The sequence below is a fragment of the Dermacentor silvarum genome, chromosome 3 (assembly GCF_013339745.2).
Source record: "Dermacentor silvarum isolate Dsil-2018 chromosome 3, BIME_Dsil_1.4, whole genome shotgun sequence".
Lineage (NCBI taxonomy): Eukaryota > Metazoa > Arthropoda > Arachnida > Ixodida > Ixodidae > Dermacentor > Dermacentor silvarum.
Window position 1 is genome coordinate 225,217,708 of NC_051156.1, and position 12,052 is coordinate 225,229,759.

General features: G+C 44.6%; 1 protein-coding gene across 1 annotated transcript in view; it reads right to left on the reverse strand.

Annotated features, from left to right (window-relative positions):
• The window catches only part of LOC119445242 (neprilysin-1-like), a 35,993-nt gene extending 24,203 nt beyond the window's left edge, over positions 1 to 11,790 (reverse strand). Inside the window, exons 1-3 of the mRNA XM_037709564.2 lie at positions 11,610 to 11,790; positions 9,716 to 9,921; positions 3,821 to 4,003 (exon numbers count right to left, since the gene is read on the reverse strand). Of these exons, the coding sequence (XP_037565492.2) occupies positions 3,821 to 4,003; positions 9,716 to 9,921; positions 11,610 to 11,715 (495 nt within the window). The 5' untranslated portion in view covers positions 11,716 to 11,790. The remainder of the gene's footprint in view (positions 1 to 3,820; positions 4,004 to 9,715; positions 9,922 to 11,609) is intronic.
• Between the last annotated feature and the right edge of the window lie 262 nt (positions 11,791 to 12,052).

Genomic DNA, 12,052 nt, shown 5'->3' on the forward strand with positions numbered 1-12,052 from the left:
CACGCGTTGATTATGATGAAGATTTCCATACAATGACGCATACCAACGACGCGGGGGGACCAAGAAGCGGGCGATACAATAGCACATATCCACAACGGCCCAATAAGTGGCTGGTACATTTCAAATAAATAGGAAATATGCAATAAGCCAATGTAAGATTTGTAACATTGCGCAGCAAGGGTGCGCGAGAGGAGATGCTATAGTTTCCTTTACGTCAAAAACGAAGCAGTGAAATGAAAAAAAAAATGTCACAGTTTCGCCCTAAGGGCGAAGCAATGAATGCGATAGCAACACAGCAATTTCATACGAAGTAAGGTGAGCGGCTTTGGTAGCAATATGAATTGTAGTAAACATGAGCTGATTAAGTAAGCAGGTGTGCTACGGCGTAAGTAGACCGACATTAAGAGACTCGATGACAATTTCACTTCTCTTCTGTCGTCGTAATGGGGAGGCCGCGTTTACGGGGGTATGCGCCATTGCTTAAGGGGGTATGAACCCATTAGTGGTGCATCACTGCATGCTTCGCACCTCTCCAGGTTTCACGTTATAGTGGAGGTGCATTTCGCTCAATGGATCATTCGAGCACCGAGTTTTTTTTTTTTTTTGTTCAAACGATTTCGTCATTCTTGTGGTAACTCTATCCGTTATCAAATGTACAAAAACACTTCGACTACACCCGCTATATCGTCGTACACAAAAACAAACCCAGAGAAGTATACGAAGTATCACCTACAAAAACTGAAGGATTTAGTAAAGCGGTCTTTTCTGCAGAAGGGCTCTTACTGTGGAGAAGCAAGATCAAACACATTGTGCGATTTTTCCTTTACAAAAAATTGCCACAAGACTCATTGTAAAAAGGACAGCGGCTTAAATACTGTGCACACTTTCAAGACCAATCACTTTAATCCATCCACCATCTTATTCAGTTCTAATTCCCAAGAACGTGGCATGAGCATTGTGGGAGCGTTCTGAAAATGGTGCCTGGGTGACCGATTTTAGGGGTCCGTAAGACCAGGCGGCCAGCGCGAAGCAGGCATAAATACGTGATCGGGTCTTGTTGCGCAACCCGCCGTGGTGGCGGCATTGGTGTTGCACTGCTAAGCCCGAGGTCGCGGGATCAAGTATTGGCCGCATGTCGATGGGGGCCAAATGCAAGAACGCCCGTGTCCCGCGCATTGGGAGCACGTTAAAGGTGGTCCAAATTAATCCACAGTCTCCCACCACGGCGTAATCCAATCGTGGTTTTGGCACGTAAAACCCCAGAATTCAATTCAATATAACTATCGTTGCGTAGACGCGGCTGTTAGCACGACAACTGCGTTATGCAGAGGGGGCCAATAATGAAGCTAGATCACTGTGGTATACAGAAATAAAGGTATGCGTCACAATGCGATGTTACGGTAGTCTGAAGGCGTTTTAACCGCATGCATGGCCACAAGAATTTCTGAGGCAGCCTGAAGCACGCCAGTCAATGCATTGACGGTTTAGCTACCGTTTTAACGATGCGACGCTACGACGCGTTCAAAAAAGAAAGAAACAAGGAGAGAGAGAGAGAGAGAGAGAGAACGAACATAAAAAGAAAGAGAGATGGAAAACAAGAGTTTGACTTTTTTTTTTATGGACACCAATGAAAGGGGAGCGCATTCATGTGCGTAAGGCAATCAAGTGCATTGATCTGATAAGGGCTTTCGATCGGTTTGTATGGGGAAAAAGGTATCAGGAAAGCTTCAGGGAACGTGCCTTTCAATTATAATTTTGCCACGCATACATTGTTTTACTTTTTGCCAGTTGTAGCTTTGCCGATATTTTCATTGTCCTCATATGTTATTGATTTCGTGAAAAACGCGCTTGTTGTACCTGAAAGTTCGTAAACGCTGTCGCCAGTTCGACAGCAAGACAGGCGCGTCTAATCAGACTGTAGTCAGTGCCAACGATATTACTCTGAAATGTATACGGTGACGGAGGCATAAAAACCGGAACGACAGGATTAGCCGCCGACTGGGCTTCGGTCCACTATGTTTGTTGCTTAACCCATTAAGGACCAAGAAATATCTACCCGTTACATTTGGCAGATTTCTTGTGTGCGTTGGTATTTTCAGACTGTAAATACATTGTGAAAGTTTCATGAGTGCCGCTTTATTGTTTGAAACGCTACAATAGTGTACATTATAAAGTGCACTGGGCCTTTATGGGAGCAATACCTGATGTAGGTTACCAAATGGTAAATGCTATATTTTGGAGCTTCAAAAAAACAAAAAGGCTTACAGCGGCGAAGAGTCAAACAGACTTTGCGTAAGCCCTCGTAACCTTCTGGTAGCAAAATGAGCATTTTAGTGGGGAATATTGTTTGCTGGGAGGTGTTTTTACTATTCAAGTGTGTAGCATAATTTCACGGGGAAGGACTTTGGTGTTGCTTTCAGAGGCACGCGCGATGAAAATATATTATTGACGCAGACTTCCACGTGATATCTTACGATGAATGCAGGTTTTTAAGACTAAATCATTCAACCCCCATTTGGTTGAGTGGTAGCTGAAACATTCAACGGACTGGTGGCATCTCCTCCAATAACAGTCGGTTCTTGCATTTCAGCCCTGTTATATGATTTGGTCGGCAACATTTTTGTTAGAATTTTCGAACCTTTCAAGAGATGGGATCTTCGTCTGGTTCCTCAATGCGGGCTGCTCTACTTTTATTGCATAACTCATCTCAATTGGCACAGGAATATAGATCGTCTTTGTTGTTTTCTGTTTCCTCCCACCTATTTGCCAATTTGTAATAAAATCCTGCATAACTTATCTGCCGTTTTAAATAATGTTCATATGATATCCAAATGACTTTTTTTATTCATCTAAATGTAATGCAACACGGCTCGCTATTTTATTGACTGTGAAGATAAGAGCGTTGTCATCTTTCTCAGCAGCCAGAAAGGAACCAGGAGGAATAATAGCAATCTTGATGTAATCCTTAATATATTTTTACCTGCGATGGTCTCCGAAGTGTTTCTGGTCAGAAAAATATATTCAAAAAATAGTCAGAAAAAAATAATGGTAGAAAAGCCACCGTGTGTGCTTCGAGAACAAGCACACCCCTCTAGCATACACATAGGCCCAGTGTACTTTACAAAGTACACCTACATTCATTTTCTTTCGACGATATAAATATGTATTGTATATGGAACGTCATGCTTCAATCGTTTACTTCATTCTTTTCTAGAACTTCCACACAAACCTCAGCTTCGTGAAGCATATGATATGCTTGATAAAAAATAAAGAAGGTGCATGTACGGCAGCACCGGCTATGTTCAGCACTTCTCCAAGTTTGGCGATGAATCAAATACATCATGCAGCTGTAAAAAAAAAAAAAAAAAAAAAAAAAAAAAAAAAAAAAAAAAAAAAACTACAACGGGGTCGTCTTGGCAGGACTGTTATTAGCAAAATGGCCTACCAAGGAACACAGTATATTTATTCTTTAATTATTTACAAATTAAAATGGTACTGTACGTTTTAAAGTACGGTGGTCCCTAATGGGTTAAGTGCTGCGTTGCTTTCTGCGCACAAGTTCGATAAATAAAGAGATTATTTCACTCCCTATTAAAAAAGAAAGCAAAAAAAGGAAAGCTATACTGAGTATTTCTACGTCAACGCCGCCGCTGCGTAGTTTCTTCTAAAGTTTCTTCTAGTTGCACCATCGTCTCTTAGTCCTGCAGCTCTATTCCAGATGCCTCACATATAGGGACCGACCTCGCCTCGGCCCCTGGATATACAAAGGCTACTGGAACTGGTGGCTGTAATGACTCCGATGGACGAGTGAAACGCTCACGTTGGCCAGCTTGGTCTCCAGTGCGAGCACCTGTTCCATCTGGAGAAGCGCGTCCCTGGGTTGGGCGCCCAGCAGCTGCGCCACCTCGACCATGAGGCGGTGGTAGGCGCGTCGGTCCTTTTCGCTGCTCTCCTTCAGGTAGTACTCGCGGCTGGGAAGGCCGAACGCCAGCTGCTGGTCGATCTGCGCAAGCGCCGTTCGCAACCCATGTACTCCGTCCAGCCTCGACTACTCGTATGCGCTCGATTTACAGGTAAACAGGGACCGTGAAAAGCATATAGCTGAGATTTCATTGGAGTTGCTTCTTTTCAGACACACTGAATACAGTCGAACACCTCTATGAAGAAGGGTTTCGTATTTCTTTTTTTTTTATTTACACAATACTGCAGACCTCATTGGTCCAAGCAGGATGGGCAAAAATAAAACAGAATATACGGAACGCCAAGAAACAATACTGCAAGTCAATAAAATACAGGGTTGGTCACTAACAGCAGAGGGGCAGAATATGGAAAACATGAATAGGACACAATTTATGCAACGTTGGCAATGGCATTTACAAAATTTTCATTTTGAAACACATCTTCTGGTAATGAATTCCATTCCGTGATTGTTCGCGGGAAATATGAATATTTATATTGGTTTGCCCGAGCAAAGTAGGGGGCTAAGGTGAAATTATGTTTGTGGCGGGTTTTCCGTGTAACTGAGGGCGTGACGTAAGGGTCTGGAGAAATTCCAAATTTCCCATGAAGAAGTGAATGAAGAAAGCTTAATCGAGAAATTTTTCGTCTTATGTGGAGGGGCTGAATTTGGTTAGCTACCATTAGAGCAGATGAAGAGTCAGTACTTCGAAATTTGTTGTAGATGAAACGCACTGCACGTCTCTGCACAATTTCCAGTTCTGTAATGTCTTTTTTGCTATGTGGATCCCAGACTATTTCTGCATATTCGAGTTTTGGCCTGATGAGAGAAGCTTGTCTTTTCACGGCTCAACTCCTATCTTTCATATGTTTTGTCAACTCCCCTACAACGAGCAGACCTACAAAAAATTTGCTTGTACAAGGAAGAGATTCAGCCGCTCCCTATGGCTGATTTGTTGCTTTACAACGTAAGCTCGTAGGGACAGGCGCCACCATTGCACTCGGCATTATCTACGGAGGCCCTCCATTCTTAAAGAAGAAAAAAGAAAGCCCACTTGACCGAACGGCCGAAAACTTTGACCATGGTGTGTGTGTAAGTGTGTGATGATAACATCATAACATAGTAACAGCGTTAGCTGGCACATGCACTCAAAACAGCAACACTATAGCCGCAAAAAATCATAGTGTTCCCACTTAGAGGTGGCGATAAGTACACCGAGCTGTAAGAACTGCCCGTGGAAACCAACACCGTCGAACTCTGTGAACAACTAGCGCAAGCATATCGACAAAACCTGCTGCTGCAGAGATGCGTTCCGACACATCCGATTGGGAGTTGAAATGACATAGACTGCATCGAGTGCCTGCCATCACTTCCCTCCTCGGTCGACAGCAGTCGCGGATATATATTTACCGGGTGTTTCAGCGAACACTTTCACAAATTCTTAAAGGTGGCCTGTGGCAGATAGCAAAACTCTAGTTCACGAGCTGGTCTACTCGAAGAGGCGGACATTACTTGCATAAAAAATTGAAGTGCATAATCGACTAATTAGCAAAAATTCACTCGTTAGGTTTCTAACTAATTACCTTATGGCCCATATTGCAATTTACAAATTCTAGCCGTGGAGTTTGCAAGGCGGATCCACGTGGAACGAATTCTCAGGATTACACCAGTTTCAAGATATTAATTCCCGAACTTTGCGGGGAAATGCATTGGCGTTCCAGCTACTTTCTGAACAAAACGTCGTTTTATGCATGGAAGCACAAAAGTAACGAGAACGCCAATGCATTTCTCCGCAAAGTTCGGGAATTAATATCTCGAAACTGGTGTCATCCTGAGAATTCGTTCTACGTGGATCCACCTTGCGAACTTCACGGCTAGAATTCGTAAATTGCAATATGGGCCATAAGGTAATTAGTTAGAAACTTAGCGAGTGAATTTTTGCTAATTAGTCGTTTATGCATTTCACTTTTTTGTGCAAGTGATGTCCGCCTCTTCGAGTAGACCAGCTCGCGAACTAGAGTTGTGCTATCTGCCACAGGCGACCTTTAAAAATGTTTGAAAGTGTTCGCTGAAACACTCGGTATACTGTGACTCCTTTCACAAAGCATAACTTGAATTCGGGGTAAATAATGAATTTCGTTTACTGGACGTGCTTCGCCGGCGCTCTTGCGAGCGGTACGTACAGTGCGCGATCTTTCCAACGAAGCGATCTGTATAACAAGTAATTTCGGAGGTCCCAAGTGTTTCGTTATAAAGGCGTTCTGTATAGGTAAGTACACTACCTGCAGAAGCACCTTGCTGGCAACCATTCGCCTGAGAAACAAAATAGACAGATAGAAGATTAGAACACAACCTACCCGAGAGACAGTACAAACTTTAACGATAATTCAGAGATGTTAGCCTGCCTGATCGCCAGGCAAGCGCTGGGTGATAATTATGATATACACAGTAATCGCCATAAACACACAAACACCACATAAACTCAGAGGCACACACATACACAGTGTACCTATTCACAACGTTTTGTGGAGGCCTTAGAAACGTCAGCAGCGCTTTCGTATGGCGCGCAACGCGTAGGTGGTGCTTCTACAGGGACCTGCGGCTGCTCCATAAGGGAGTCTATACGCTGCAAGTGCAGCGTGGCTTTCAAACCACCACAGAAGTGTCATAAGAAGGGGAGCAAGCGGCTGGAGTTGTTAAAAAAATTGTTAACGCAAACGCAAAGGCAAATATTGCAACGTGTTTAAAAATTTTTTGGCTGTTGTTTTTACGATGAAACAAGCATCAAGTGCACAATGTCATGTGCGCGCTGCAGAAATCAGAGCTGAACGCCTAATGTAGGCCTAATGTAGAACTAAACATACATCAATTAAACAATTCGAGGAAAAGTTTTGGGAAGCAATCAAGCGCGTGCCAATTTAGTGCGCTGGAAGATAAGCAGCGGGGCAAGAGAAGAAGCCAAGAAATACGCAAGGGGCGCACGAAATGCAGACTGATACTTTCACAATGCATTCGCTTTCTAAAACAGAAGCAGAGTCTGTGACTCCGTATCGATGCCCCCAAAAAGGAAAAAAATATATCTTCGGCCGCACCTTCGCGTGCACATATCGCGCGTGTACAGGTGGATATCGGCAGCATTAAAGTGAGGCTGCACGATGGGTCCAGCGAAAGTGGGTACGGGAATCGGGCGAAAAGGGTGATTTCGAAGAGGCTGTCCCCTGAGTTGAGAGGCATTAAGAGAGAGTTATATGAAAAAGAGAAAAGGGAGCCTCGAATGGAGAAGGTGCCATTGAGACGGAAGTAAATGGCCCCGACGTTCTCCCTCCTTCACCTGCGATGGCGGAGCGAACGGCAGGCGAAGCGCGTAAATTCGCTCCGCGCTGACAGGTATACCGCGCGATAAGCTCACCGAGAGTGCTTTCTATAGTGCGGGCGAGGATGTTGCAAAAAGACGGAGGCCCACCAGTTCGAGGGACTGAGTGAGGGAGGCGAGCGGGTAGTTTATATACTGTAAGGGGGAAAGCGAGAGAAGATGAATACGATCTCTCCTTTATCTAGCTTTATTTATATTTTCCTATTTTGACGAGATGGCAGTGAGCACGCGTGCATGGGCTGCCGGGTGCTCGACGAGCTTCTTCTGCCTGTGTCGCCGAGATTACGCGAGAAGCCTCGAGTGCGTCGTCACTCGATTCCGAAATATATAGTGCCCGAACGACTTCGCAACCGAGCGCGCCAAAGGTTCTTCACGTCAGCTGCTGACGAGACGAACGCGACGCTGTTGGGAAGTGTAAGACGTGCGCATGGTTTCACATTTCAGCATCTCCACGAAGAATGCTAGGCTAGGATTCTATCATAAATCTGTCCTTCCTCTCCTTTTGTGAACTTGCTGGCGAAAATAGACAAATTGCGCTAGTGCAAGGCCGGAAACCTTGCAATGACAAACAGCGTGCACCACTTTTAAAGAGGAGAGCTTAATTTCTTTGGCTCCTTCACCCGTTTTCATAGTGATGGGACTTTCACTGCCGATGGAAAGGCGCTGATTCAGTTTCTGGACTGGGTGCCTGCTATCGCGTAGCGCCGACCACTGTGTGGAGTACGTGCGTCATGACGCTGATGCTTAGCAGCCAGCGTCATGATTTACATACGGACCGTCCTGTCGCGACGCTTACCTGTTCAACCATTCCCCGCGTCACTGCCTTCCCGAGCTACCGGTGTCGTGTTAGCAGGTGGGAAGGTGCGTAGCGCTGCATCAAAACACGTCAGATGTCTGTATCTACGACGAACCTTTCTTGCCTTACTTCAGATATGAAGTCTGCTGTTGCTTGCTTAAAAGCCAGTCCCATCCTTATCTGAGACGCTGCCCTGGGCGTAGCGTAGAAGCAATGCTGACATACACAGTATTACCATATATTCTAGACGAGACGACCGCAGCTGAAGCCAGAACCAAACGTTGACCATTCCAAAACTCCCACCAATGTGACGACTTTGGGGTCTTCAATCCCGCCGCTGCTACTAATATTACCGCGTTGGAGTCTTGAATTCAGCCGCTTTCCATCCAACGTTAATACGCGGGAGGTAACCAAGGAAGACTGGTCATAGGCGTCTAGAATCGAGGTTTAAATCGTAGAAGTTAGAAACGAGAGTGTCTAATAAATAGTGGGGCCGCTCATTATACAGGGTAATTATTTTTAAGTTTTATGGAATTTTTAAAAATCACCTGTACCAGGTAGGTCCTTTTTAAATTATTCGAAGAGGCAGACATTACTAGCACGAGAAATCGAAACACATGTTCAACTAATTATAAAGATTCACTAATTAACTTCTTTATTAATTACTTTACGGCACTTATTGCAATTTACAAATTGTTGTGGGCTTGCAAGACGTATCCACTTGAAATGAATCTCCAGGATGACACCAGTTTCGAGATATTACTTCCCTAAGTGTGGAACGAAATACATTGGCATTCCAGTTATTTTTGTCCTTCAATGCATAAAAGAGCGTTTTGTTAAAAAAGTAAGAGGAACAACAGTGCATTTTCATGGCAAGTTAGAGGCGGATATCTCCAAACTGGAGTCATTCTGGAAATTCATTCCAAGTGGATGCGCCTTACAAACTCACCAGATAAAAATCGTAAATTGCAATATGTGCTTGCAAAGTAATTAATTAAAAAATAAATAGTGTTTTTAGTTAATTAGTAGAATATGTGTATTGATTTCTCGTGCAAGTGATGTCCGCCTCTCTGAATAATCCAGCTCAAGGACTAGAATTATGTTATCTGCCCAACAGGCTATTTCTAAACATTCCTTAAGACTTAAAAATGATCACCCTGTATACGCATCGATGCCCCCGAAATGACCCTGGACAGGGAACTCACACTATTTTCGGAAGGCTTTTCCTTTTGGTTGCGCGTTCGACGGTCCACGCCAGTACCGCGGGATGCGACGTAGACTCGAAGGGCAGCCCAAGCCACCAATGTTGCAGGCGTGGCCCATTCTTTACTTCTTAAGTACTTAACAGAGTTCACCATGACAGTCGAAGCGATGAAAGCGCTTCATATTGCTGATGTCGTCATCGTCAAAAATCACCTGGCGATGGACGTACTCCGCTTAACTCCTCCCAAACGCGCATCACGCGCCACAGACGTTGTCGTCGTTCGGTCGGGTCGTAACAACGGCCTCGCAGTGTGGAGCTCGTCTTGATTCGAGTCGTACGGTGCTATTCTCGGTCTCGTGCTCCATTATCTGGGCTGAGCCTCACCTGTATGATGTTGACGGAGGAGTTCTTGTCGTCGGGTCCGACCCACTGCTCGACGACGACCCCTTGATCGAAGCGTCCGCGCAGGTCACCCAGCAGCCGCTCGACGCCCCACGGAGGCGCCGTCCAGTTGGGCTCGGTCACGGGCCACCCGCCCAGGCTACGGAGAACCACACGCAGAGGCTGGTCGCCAATCTCCTCGATCACGTCTGCGACACCACACGGGAAACACACCGCTTCACGTAAACAAACTGATTTGCCAGAAGGCGCGTATCTTATACTGTCATCATCCCTCCTCACACCAATCTTTTTCTCCTCCTTCCTATGAGAAGACTCAGGCCGACCTGTCTGCGTTTCCTCTAATAAATTATCTTGTCACTCCCTCTTTTGTGATCACTTGTTCGGGGCTCTCTAGTTTGCTTCCGACAGCAGTAACTCTAACACCGATGTGACGGTAGCTGAACATTTGCATTCTGCCCTCTCTCAAAAAGCTGCGCCGTTACTCAGCCTGCCCGACATAACTACGCAAACATTGCATTGTACGTACGGAATGTTCTGCAGAGAATGAAGGAACTCAAACTGGCACTTAGCATGTCAAATCAATACAGTACCTATCATTAGATAAACTGTGCAGGAGATGCTCGGAGTAATTTTCAATTTCAAAGAGCACCGTTTCTCCACAACGACTACGGCGATTTTTGTAAACAATATAAAGACACGTCAAGAGCGCAACATACTTTTTTTCGAGGCGAAAAACACCGATAAATCACGTCGGTTCTTCAGTGTAACGACTATAAAATATTTATTTCAGAAGAAAAGGCGGGGATGTAGGCTTCAGACAGAACTCGTCTAGCCTGCCGCTCGCCAGTCAATCCTCCACGGGGCAAGCAAAATGATTCAAGGCCGACATGAAATTTTGCTTGGTGCGTCTTATGACCTTTACTTCATTGGCTTTGAGTCGGTTGACAAGAACATTACACAAGAAAATATTCCGCAGTCACATGTGCACATTTCCGCTACTCTGGTCTGTACCACAGCTTGTAAAGATGACTTCTGCCAAATGCTTGCTGTCATGCAAAAAAGCGCTCTTTACAAAGCACGTAACGAAAAGAGTTTAGGCTCAGAGTTAATGATATTGCTGCCATTAACTAACACCTGAAAGCAGCACATGTCAGTTTCCTTACTGTATGCAACTTTTATTCAGCGGAAAAGTCGCGTTTAAGAATATCCAATGGCACAAGCGCTTACGTTGTCACACGGACATTAGTTGCTACGAATGATATAACTTCAGCGCTTCGCCCTAAGTCTGGTGGTTGTACCTTATGACAATTTTTACGCACAAAGCACGTGAATTCATAATTTATTGAACTATTTTTCTTTTTACATGTATCTCATTGCACGATGGATCTATTTGTACGTTCTTTGCGAAGTAAGAAAACCTCCACGGAAAATATTTTTTTCTTTTTTTTTGTTTACAGTAAGAGGCGCCGATGGGCAGCGTTGTATAATTGGTCATTAGCTATCATATTCTCCGCAATACCAAAAATGCATGGCGGAAACAGATATTATTATGTACAAATACGAAGAGTACATCTAAATGGTTATTCACTGATTAAATGTAGACTAATTGGCGCAGTTAAGTTGGCTGGCCAGCATATCGCACGTATATTCGGCAGAAAGTCCACATCGCCGTTTTCAACACAAGCTTGTGAAAAAGTGGTTCGACTTCAGCGTCCTAGCTAGTGCATTTCGGTTCGCGTGCAAAATGAATTCAACGGATATTTTCGCCTCCGCCGACCCCCCTCCCTCCGTCAAATAAAAAAAGTAACAAAATAATGTTACAGAGAGGAAAAAGAAAACAAAACCACATGACAACAAGAGTCGTTTCATGCCTTACTCAGTTTCATGCATGAGTTGTAAAGTGTCTTTGCCTTGATGGTGGCACTGTTGTCATACGGGTTCGGCGGCTCCTCGAGCAAATCTGCAGAGACAACGGGAAGCATTCTCTGTCAGCTGGAGACCGACGTGTTCCTGTTGAAGAAATCGCCAGTCTGTGATGCTTTACTGCAGCAAGCTGTCACGGCTTACCGAGTTACAATTGAAGGACCGCGTGACTGGTCAGCGTTGCCCAAGAAATGTTTAGCAAATGGGTGAACCACTGCGATGCCCCGCTTTCCCGTCAATGGAAAAAAAAAGAAAGAAAGACAGCCAGGAAGCAAAACCCGTCTAACATCGACACAAATTGTAAAAATTGCTGTCTTTACTTATCTGACAGTTTGAATAAAAGCCCTTTATAATAGATATAAACAAGACCGGTTTGAACATTCACTTAAGACGGCG